Below are 10,882 nucleotides of genomic sequence, written 5' to 3'. Positions count from 1 at the left end.
CTGTAAAGAACTTAAAAACTGCTTTTGTGTGACTTGAAATAATTTGATACCTGTGCAGCCCTGTTTTTGTTAGGGAGTTGGCTTCACCCGGAAAGTGTCGCTCAGCTGGAGAGCACGAGAGCCTGACTTCAATCCTAGGACCCATGTGTCTTGAGTGCTGCCTGGGTTTTGGTTTTTAAACATGGGTTGAGGCTCAGTTTCTCATTCCATTCTTGTACAGCAAGCATTTTGCTGACTGACTCATTTTCCAAGTCCCAAGAAATTAGTCCTCATGAGTTTGATTCATCTGGAAAGTGTGACATGATAGCACTGTGTGTGTGTGTGTGTGTGTGTGTGTGTGTGTGTGTGTGACTTGAAACCTTGTGTTTTTCCTATGGCAAACTTCAGGAGAAGTGAGAATAAGCCACAGGGTATCCTGACTCTTAGGCTACACTGACAAGACTTGGGAGTAGGGACCAGGGCTCCTGGTTCAAGGAAAGCTTTTGTCTTAGTCAGGGTTTCTATTCCTGCCCAAACATCATGACCATGAAACAAGTTGGGGAGGAAAGGGTTTATTTGGCTTACTTCCATATTGCTGTTCATCACCAAAGGAAGTCAGGACTGGAACTCAAGCAGGTCAGGAAACAGAAGCTGATGCAGAGGCCATGGAGGGATGTTCTTTACTGGCTTGCTTCTCCTGACTTGCTCAGCCTGCTCTCTTATAGAATCTAAGACCTCCAGCCCAGGGATGGCACCACCCACAAGGGGCAATTGAGAAAATGCCCCACAGCTGGATCTCATGGAGCCACTTCCCCAACTGAAACTCCCTTCTCTGTGATAACTCCAGCCTGTGTCAAGTTGACACACAAAACCAGCCAGTACAGCTTTTCAGAAGCTTCCAGGCTTTCCTAAAACTCGTTGAGTTTATATAAGAGTTAAGTGCTTGCGTTGAGCTTAGCAGGTCAGGTGGGGTGTAGGGAAGGATTCCATGTCTTTGTGTAGGTATTTTAAACAGTTATTATAGATATAAATATTATATGGATTATAGATTATAGATCTGGGTTATTACAGATTATAGATCTTCTCCTTCCTTCTTTTCTAATTGAACATAATTTAAGTAGGTCAGTTTGAAGTTTTCCCTTTCATCTATTAGATTACTAATTGTTAAAGCAAACTTACTGGCATGACAATAGTCTTAAGAACCAGGGGGCACAAATTAAACATCCCCTCCTACCTTTTGGCGCTAGAGAAAACTAATACTCCTGTGAAGGTCGATGCATTGAGAGAGCAGCGATTCGTTTACCTCCAAGACCTTGGCTACCAGCATTGTTTCTCTCCATTTAAAATTGTCAGCAAGATCTGGATGGTGACACTGCTCTTTTTTAGGTGTTTCTCTGAGGTAAGGGCCGTTTTCTTAGAAGGGGACATGCTCAATATTTAACATTCCAGGCTCTCTTCCTCTGCCAGTCGCTTTGAGCCCCGTGGACCTCAGACTTTCTATTTTAGAATGAAATACACTGATGAGGACATGTGGGTCTCTCAGCTCCACTCTCTTATGGTTTTGCTGGAAATCATGTGTTCTCTCTACTTTTTAAAGATTTATTTATTTATTATGCATACAGTGTTTTTCCTTGCATGTATGCCTTGCAATGGCCAGGAGAGGGCACCACCACCATGTGGTTGCTGGAAATTGAACTCAGAATTGGAAGCGCAGCCAGTGCTCTTAACCTCTGAGCCATCTCTCCAGCTCCCCCCTACTTGTTTTTAACATTCACAACATCCAAGGTTTGGTTGGTGAATGGGAAATCATGATTCCACTCATTAAATGAAAGAGAGACGAAACACTATTTAAAGAACATCCTGGCCAGGCGGTGGTGGCGCACGCCTTTAATCCCAGCACTTGGGAGGCAGAGGCAGGCGGATTTCTGAGTTCAAGGCCAGCCTGGTCTAAGGACTTTTAAGAAAGTGAGACATATTCCTCAGTTCCTTCTGAAACACAGATATAAATGTCACCCCTAATTAAGGGATCAGAGCTTCAGTGATGTAGAGATGTTGGAAGTTCAGAGCCCAGTTATTTTGGGTTACCTTTAGTCCCCTTCGTGGTCATTTACTCCTCTCTCCTGTATGAGGCCACATCCTTGAGACTATTAAGTAAATACTCTGATGTGTACAAAGATCCCCAGCTTCTAACCAAAATACTAAGAGTATGGCCAGGTAGCACCAGGTCTACAGCAGAGGGTTCCCATTGCTTTGCTGTAATCTGTCTACTGATGTACCTTCCAGTGTATTTTAAAAAGTCTGTTGGTTTATGGTATTCTTTGCTCTGTTCTGTCTTGGCATACCTCAAGCAGGACTACAGAAGGATTTCTGGTAGTTAAATAAAGGTCGGCACTCCTCAGGGACTTCCTTTTGGAAGAAGTTCCAAAAGGAGCCATTTCCTTGCCTCTGGCAGAAGGATCAAACAGCTCCCCTTGACTTATACCTGCGGTTACAAATCAAAACCTATGCTGGCCTCCAGGCCTCCAGGCCTCCAGGCCTCCAGGCCTCCAGGCGGATCTTCTCATCTCCTCCTCTGCCCTAAGTTCCCAGGCCTGTTCCTTCTTCCAGTAACCTCTTATTCTCTATACAACGGCAAGGTCTCCCCCTTGTTTCCTCTATCCTCCATCTCTCCCGTTAGTCTCCCTTCTTTTGCAGATAGCTCTTGCCATGTCCAGTTTGCTTCTTTTTCTCTGAGCTCTGGACTCTTCTAGATGCCTCTGGATATTTTCTTTCTTATCTATGATAAAAACCTTCCCCTTTAGTCATTGAACGGCCACTTCAGAGGTTTCTTTATTGTGCTCCCTCACAATTAAGAATGATGCCATGTCCATGGCCATACCATCCTGAACACGCCCGAGCTTGTCTGATCTCGGAAGCTAAGCAGGTTAAGCCTGGTTAGTACTTGGATGGGAGACTGCCTGGGAATACCGGGTGCTGTAGGCTTAAAAAAACAAAAGACTGATGCCACATTGGTCCATAGGACTTGGGGAAATCCAAACCTGTTCACTCTTGGACTATGGCCACTCATGCCTGGCTCCAGAACATACTCTTTCTTAGCCACTTTGAGATGAGAGCTGTGTTTTTTACAAAACAGAATTATTCTCTGAGGATAAAGGACTGCTGTCCTAGGATACCACTACAGAATTTTAAGTTTTGACCATAGGATCCCAAAGTCTGAGCCAAACAACTGCCCACTGAATTCCAAAGATATTATCCAACTTGCACAACTCATGTGGGTTGTATTGTGCATGGGACACAGTAAGTAGTGTAGGCAAGGGAGCACTCTACAAAAGCAGTGGGGAAGAAAACAGCTCTATGGGTAGACAAATGCTAAAGTATTTGATGCATTTTCCTCTACTTGTAGCTAATTAATGCCGGCATGGTATCCTCACACATATCCCATTGTTTGGTTAATAGTCCAGGAGGTTACTATTTAATTCGTGAAAAATCAGGACTCAAGGCTGGCCTGTAATCCTAGCACGTGGGAAGCTGAAGCAGGAGGATTACTGTGGGTATGCTACATAATTAATTCCAGGACAGCCTGAACAAAAGAGTCTCAAAATACAAACAAAAAGTCAAAATTATACTTAGAGAAGGCAAAACAGCCTTTCCAGTTTCAGCTTGTTGCCACCTCGCTCAGGTCAACCGCTTAGGATTTGAAACTTTTTGCTAGTGTCCAGAGATACGAAAATAAGTGGTGTGACATAGTTTACTGAAGCGAACTGGGTAGTGTGATTCGGGGTAAAATATGGTGGTCTTTGCCTGCTGTTTCTTACTTCTGCATCCAGGCTGCCCGTGGTGGCGTCCTTTGTCTCTCCGCCAGCCTTCCCTCTGGCCTGTGGTCTTTTGAAGTCAAAGGCTTACTTTCTGAAGACTGACGGTCCTTCTCGCCTTGGAGGCTAGGGTGAACCATACCCTGACACAGACAGAGTGAGTGACACACGCTCACTTTGTAGCCACAGCGATGCTGTCCCCTCCAGCTTCTCATATTTTCCTTGCAGTTCTAGCCTGAGTAATGCTGGGCCCTTGAGGCAGGGGGTGTCTTTTGGCTCGCCATCGACCCCTGCTTTTTGTAGATATAGGAAAGTGGGTCTTCGGGAGCAGACGGAATAGAATCAGAGATGGGGCTAGAAGTACACCGCTTGGAATTCCTGGGTCCACTTTCGGCTCCGTGGAGGTGGGCCTGCTCACCGAGCACCGGTAAGTCCACTAACAATGTGGAAGGGCTAGGTGAGCGACTGCTCATTTAATTCGAAGCCTGCAGCTTTCTCAACAGCGGCAGAAGGAGTGAAATACCCGCAGATAGCCCCGCAACACTCCAAATCACCTGCCTTTGCTGAGGAAGGCGCGAAGAGCAAGCGCAATGAGCGCAATGAGCGCGGCCAACTGGCGAGCATGCGCCTTAGGTGCAGCTCGGCCCCTCTTCAGGCCCCACCCCCTTGGCCGAGGTCCCGCCTCTTGCTCCTTCCGCACGCGCAGCTGTCCTGTTCCCGTGACGCTCCGGGGCGCGGCAGATTCGTAAATAATGGCTGGTTCCTGTTCTCTGGGAAAGTCTTCTACGGCATGTGCGCGTAACGGCATGGGCAAGCGGAGCGAGTCCTCGCTGCTGGATAAGCGGCTGTCGGAAGACTCGAGCCGCTATCGGCAGCTGCAGAAGTGGGCGAGTATGTCGAGCGTAGACAGGTCGGAGCCAGAGCCGGAATGGCGGGAGGAGAAGACGGACGCGGCGGAGAACCCGCTGGTGTTCCTGTGTACACGCTGTCGCCGGCCGCTGGGCGACTCGCTCACCTGGGTGGCCAACCAGGACGACACCAACTGCATCCTGTTGCGCAGTGAGTTCGGGCCAGGGCCCGTGGGGCCGCCTTTCCGCGTTGGGGGTTCCTTGGTGCGGCCGGGGACTGGGATGGGGGGTGTGAGCTGTCCCAGCAAACCGTAGGAGAGGCGTTCCTGCGGGTGGCTCACGAGTGACAGGTCTTTTTCTGGGGTCTCCCATCCCCAGAAGGGCAGCGGTTGAGCACCTTCCTGAACATTATTCTGAAAGAAGCATCCAAGCGTTTTAGCAATGTGCTTCCTTTAGGGGAGTGTTTTCACATTCGACGAACTCTTGACTGCTGCTTTAGAGGACTTATTGGCTGCCGGTGAGGTGCCAACTTAGCTCAGTGCCCTTGGGCAGTCTGTTCAACCGCTTGTGCATCAGTTTCTCGTCTCTAAAATGAGGGATAATACATGGGATAACGGGGACGATTAAGTGTATGATATATGGCCGCGGGAATAGGCGATTTCCTTACTGGCTGAGCCCCTTGATAGAGTTTAGTTTGACTCAAGCATTGCCACTATTAATTAAGACAGCCTAAAATTGGGTTGAGATTTTTGATACAGTAATTTTTTAAATGGCTTTAAAAGAAATAGCATGTTAAGTCTTTCATTTTATTTTTATCCCCCGTTTTTGTAGCTTTTCTATCTTGCCTTCTATATGTATTAATAGTGTTGCTAGGTTTTAAATTTTAACCTGTATGAATTCGATAGTTGTACTTATTCCCACATTAGTAATTTTTACTGAGTCTTTTAAATAGTAGGAACAAAAGTTTCCTATTCACTGAAATTTTCCCTTTGCACCTATTAAAAAAATGCAGAAGGGTGTAAAAGTTCTTCAAAAATGACGTTTCAGATTAATTTCTTTTCCCTCTTGCCCAAGTTGGAGTGTTTTATTTACCTTTGTTCACAGTTATGACATTTACAGTTTTTAATTTTTTTGTGTGTGTTTTGTAATGGGGACCTTCCTGTGTTTTCCAGGATGGCTTTGAACTAATGATCCTACCTCAGCTTTCTAAGTAGTGCAGATTATAGCTATGTACCCCTATATCTGACTCAACACTTAACACTTTATAGCTACAACATGGTTACTTAGCTTTATTTATTTATTTTAAGATTTATTTACTCACTATATATCCAGTATTCTGCCTGCATGTATGCCTGCACACCAGAAGAGGGCACCAGATCTTTTTATAGATGGTTATGAGCCATCCTGTGGTTGCTGGAAATTGAACTCAGGACTTCTGGAAGAGCAGCCAGTGCTCTTAACCTCTGAGCCATCTCACTAGCCCCGATCTAGCTTTCTTATAATGTTTATAAATTCCTTTCTCAACCGCAGTAGTTTTGTTAACATGTTAATGTTGCAGTAAATTTTTAACCCAATTCACAACTCAATTAATTGATATACAAGCTACTCACCTAGATTGGGCAGATCTACCACTACACTACTCTATTTCCATCTATTAGATCCCATATGACTTGCCATTTCTCCTAGCCACGTGCTTCAGCTCCATCTTCCTTCCACCTCATCCTCTTCCGTGGTTGTTGTCATCGTCGTCATCATCATCATCATCATCATCAATATCATCATCCTCTCCAGTCTCCCCGCCCCCACCTCCTTTCTCCCCTTCTCCCAGAAAGTTTTCAGCTCCATCTTATCCTGCTGCCCAATCATCAGCCTTAGCTTTATTTGAAAAGTTAAGGTGTGGAGAAGGTTCACAAGGCACTTGTATAAATGATTCGCCCCTTGTCTGCAGTGCTTTCCTGGAGAGGAGAATTAGCGTCAAAATACATGACCAGGGCTATCTACAACATTTCCCCCTTTTTGTCCAGCTAAGAGTCTTTTGTCTCAGATATAAATTGAGTACAACTGTTACCCTTTTGTAATTTATAAAATACAAGACAGACCCAATACCTAGTCAATCATTTTTGTCAATTAAATAGGACCTCTGTCATTTACTCTAACTTAAAAGACATAATTCTACTCTTGACTCATATTCTGGTTTCAGATTGTGTGCCATCTGAAAACCATCCTCTCAAGTCTATCATCTTTCTCAATGTTAAACAGCTTGGGCTGGCTCTCAGTCTTCAACCCCATCAGAAATCTAAGAATGACTAATATTACCTGAAAATATGAGAAGCACAAAATGTAGTTTCCAAAACTAGCCAATTTATAGAGACTGCTGATCACCTGGACAGTGCTTTACTTCAAAATGTTGGAGCATTGCTCTTCAGCCTTCTGGCAGGGTCATCTGACAAACCTTTGTAATGCAGAATTTAAAGGGCTGATCACCCTACCTTGGTCAAGATTATCTGTCGACTATTCCGCATAGTGTGTCCTTTTCTAGACAATATTTTGTCTGTAGATGGAATGAGGCAATTTCTGCCTAGTGGCTGTCTCGCCACAACTGGAGCAACTCCAACGATGCTCAATTTCTTCTTTGAATCTGAGAAAGGGGTGCTTTCAGGAGCAAACAGGTCACTCTAGTCAAGTGAACCTAATAAAAAAAACTCCATAAATGTCATATTTGTGGAATTCTGACACTTTTGAAGACTATCTACCCACTCAAAGCATCTCTGAACTGGTAAGCCTTTACTACTCTTGGTCATTTCTAATTGAAATATCTCAGAAACACCTTTTTAATGAAGTCACAACCAAGAGTACGCTATCTGGCCCTTAACTCGTATTGCTTAATCATTTAAAACAGCTTATAATATCAGTTATAGAAGGACTGGGTCTAAACCTAGTATTCTCAAATGTGTTATATAGGCACAATGCCTATATGAGAGTAACAATATTAATCCCAATTTTATATCAATAAGAAATTCATACCAATGAGAACCTTAAATTTGTATCAGATAAATTCTGTCAAATGTAAGAGATTATAACTTCAAGTTTGTATCAACTATAAGGACATCCAACAATGTAAGATCTAGCTATGTGATGTTTTGCTTAAGAGTACATTTGCTAACCTATCCCTATTTGTCTATTTCTATAATTTCTATGATATTACTATATTTTCCCCTTCCCACCCCCCTTCCTTTTTACCTAAGAAGGAAGGATAGAGAAGAGGAAAGGAAAGGTAGAAATCTCTGAGTTTAAGTCCTATAGTTCTCTCCCTGTCCAAAGCTATATTTGTAAAGTATCCCTTAAGTGACAACATACCTATAATTCCTAAATTAACCAAAACTCTCCACCCCACCATAAGGAACTGGGGTGGTGATCCTTTTTGTCTTCTTCCAGATGAATTGGGGCAAAGAATTCCCTTCTGGGGGCCCAGTGGGAAATAGGAAAATTGTCTTTGTCGAAGGGGAGCTAGCTGCCATCATTTGCCTTCCAGTCACTGTGTGCTGAGAAAGCTCACTGCTTAGCTGACATCTTGACCACAACATTCTAAAAGGCTGGATAGGCAAGCTAGCTGTTCTGGAAAAGTTCTGGAAGCAAGTCTTTAAAAGAAGCAGCTTTGATGTAGTTGAAGTAGAGTCAAGAGTAAAGCTGGAATGGAAGGTCCCAGAATCTCAGCATTCCAGCGTGTGAATCTTTTCAGGGCTGTCTTTTGTTTGTTTGGTTTTGTTTGTTTGTTTGTTTGTTTTCAAGACAGGGTTTCTCTGAGTAGCTCTGGCTGTCCTGGAACTCACTCTGTAGACCAGGCTGGCCTCGAACTCAGAAATCTGCCTGCCTCTGCCTCCCAAGTGCTGGGATTAAAGGTGTGCGCCACCATCACCCATCAGAGCTGTCTTTCTCTTCTTCCATCCTGCAGTATATAAAACTTAAAAACAACATGTAGTTTTGAAAAGGCATTCACATAGTGTGAGCAGGGTGCATAGATTGTTCAATGAAGATCAAATAAGAAAGGTGACTGCCTTTCTTCAGGTTAGTTTGATCACCTAATCAAACTGTAATATAACTTTGGATACTTGCCCTCTTAAAGGACAGTATGTAATAACAAGTTATGAGAAATTTGTGCCCAATAAGTGTTTTTGGGTGAGTATAGACATTTTAGTCTTAGCCAGTTCCAGAGCTGTCTCCAAATACAGAGACATAAACATCACCACATATACTTCATCTATTTTGTTGATTGGGTTAGTCTCCCTTTTCTTCTCTGTTGCCAAAGTCTTCAGGAGGTCTCCCTTTTCATGTCTGAGTTTTATCAAGTTGGAAGGAACCCACAGCTTTTCTTTTCCTGTGGAAACATAGGCATAGCCCCTCCCCCAGCGTAACATGTTTCCCATTTTCTACTCTGATGTTAGAATATCCTTAATATAAACAGGCTGGTTTAGTTTAATAGTTCTTTCCACAGTCCAATGTCTCTCAGCAGCTGTGGTCTTTTCATTAACATTTAAAAAAAATTAAGGTTAATAAAGCACTGGGTAATCTATCTTTGGGGGTTCTTGTTGACCCCCTTTGCCTATTAAGCATCTCCCTTAAAGTTTGACTAGATCTCTCCACAATTGCTTGTCCTGTAGGATTGTGTGATATGCCTGTAACATGTTTTATATTATAATATTCAAAAACTGCTTCATCTTATTAGAGATATATGCCGGACCGTTGTCTGTTTTAATTTGTATGGGTATTCCTATAATGGCCATAACTTCTAACAAATGTGTAATAACAGAATCAGCCTTTTCTGACGCTAAGGCAATTGCCCATTGAAATCCTGAATTGAATCCTGTCTATAGTATGATGCACATATTTCAGTTTACCAAACTGTAAAGTGGAAGACATTCATTTACCAAATATTTCTTTGGGTACCCTTAGATTTAGTTCCTGTAGGTAATGGAGTTTAGATATATAATGAGCAAGTAGGACACTGCCTCACAATTTCCTTGGCTTGTTGCCAAGTGATAGACAATTCTTTCTTTAAACCTTTGCTGTTAAATATGGTGGGTTTTTTTTTTTTTTTTTTTTTTTTTTTTTTTTTTTTTTTTTTTTTTTTTTTTTTATGGAACTCTGAAGCCTCTAGTACACTTCCTATCAATAGTTGGTCAATTTCATTATTACCTTGTGCCAGAGGGCCTGACAGGCCTGTATGGGATCTTATGTGTGTTATATATAGTGGATAACTCCCATTTCTGATCATTTGTTGTAGCTGAATAAATAGTGAAGTCAATTCAGAATCATCTTGAATAAGCTCAGCAGTCTCTGTGTAAAACAACCCTTTCTGCATATTGAGAGTCAGTCACTATATTAAGAGACTCTTGAAAATCTGACAACACCATGAACATGCATATAACTCAGATTTTTGAACTGACTTATAGGGACTCTCAGCCACCTTACCTCTTCTGACTTATATCCTGCCTTTCCAGATTTGCTGGCATCAGTGTAAAATGTAGGGGCTGCAGATATTGGAGTTCCCTTTATTATACGAGGGAGAATCCATTTAGTTCTTTTTATGAACTGCAGCCGCCTGCTTTTAGGGTATCTGTTGTCTGTTGTTAATCTCTCACAAGAAGTCACTGCATGCTCTTTGCCATGTTCATCCTGTGCCCATAATGAGGTAATTTCTGCATTAGTAAAAGGTACCACAATTTCAGCCGGATCCATTCCAACTAATTGTCGAAGTCTCAGTTTTCCTTTTAGTATCAATTCAGAGACTTTCTCAAGGTAAATTTTTAGTTTCTTACTCTGTTTATGTGTTAAAAATATCCATTCTAAGATATAATCTTCCCTCTGCATGAGAATTCCCATAGGGGAATGAGTAGAAGGTAAGATAGCTAAAATGCAGGCCATCTTTGGATCAATACGATCTAGATGTGTATCCTGCAGTTTCCTTTCTACCACTCCTTCTCTGCCTCAGATGATAATTTCCTTGGGCTGTTTAAATCTTTATCACCTTGTAAGGTTTGAAATAAATTGCTTAGCTCTGGAGTGGCCAAGCCAATTGCAGGCCACGGCCAGTTATTATCTCCCAGTAGCTTCTGAAAATCATTAAGCATCCTTAATTAGTTTCTTTTGATTTGTACCTTTTGTGACCTAACCCTTTGCAGAGTTATTTTATACCCTAGATAATTAATAGAATCCCCTCTTTGTATTTTTTTAGGGGCTATTTGC

The 10,882-nt window shown here is 42.7% G+C and overlaps 1 protein-coding gene and 1 pseudogene across 1 annotated transcript in view; both read left to right on the top strand.

Annotated features, from left to right (window-relative positions):
* Positions 1-2,843: 2,843 nt before the first annotated feature.
* LOC116086688 lies at positions 2,844-2,961 on the top strand (annotated as a pseudogene).
* A 1,527-nt stretch (positions 2,962-4,488) lies between these two features.
* The window catches only part of Mis18a (MIS18 kinetochore protein A), an 18,653-nt gene continuing 12,259 nt past the window's right edge, over positions 4,489-10,882 (top strand). Inside the window, exon 1 of the mRNA XM_031364362.1 lies at positions 4,489-4,850. Coding sequence (XP_031220222.1) covers positions 4,544-4,850 — 307 coding nt within the window. The 5' untranslated portion in view covers positions 4,489-4,543. The remainder of the gene's footprint in view (positions 4,851-10,882) is intronic.

Source organism: Mastomys coucha, unplaced genomic scaffold (assembly GCF_008632895.1).
Source record: "Mastomys coucha isolate ucsf_1 unplaced genomic scaffold, UCSF_Mcou_1 pScaffold12, whole genome shotgun sequence".
Taxonomy (NCBI): domain Eukaryota; kingdom Metazoa; phylum Chordata; class Mammalia; order Rodentia; family Muridae; genus Mastomys; species Mastomys coucha.
The sequence above is the reverse complement of the archived record's forward strand: the minus strand, read 5'-3'. Positions and strand labels throughout refer to the sequence as shown.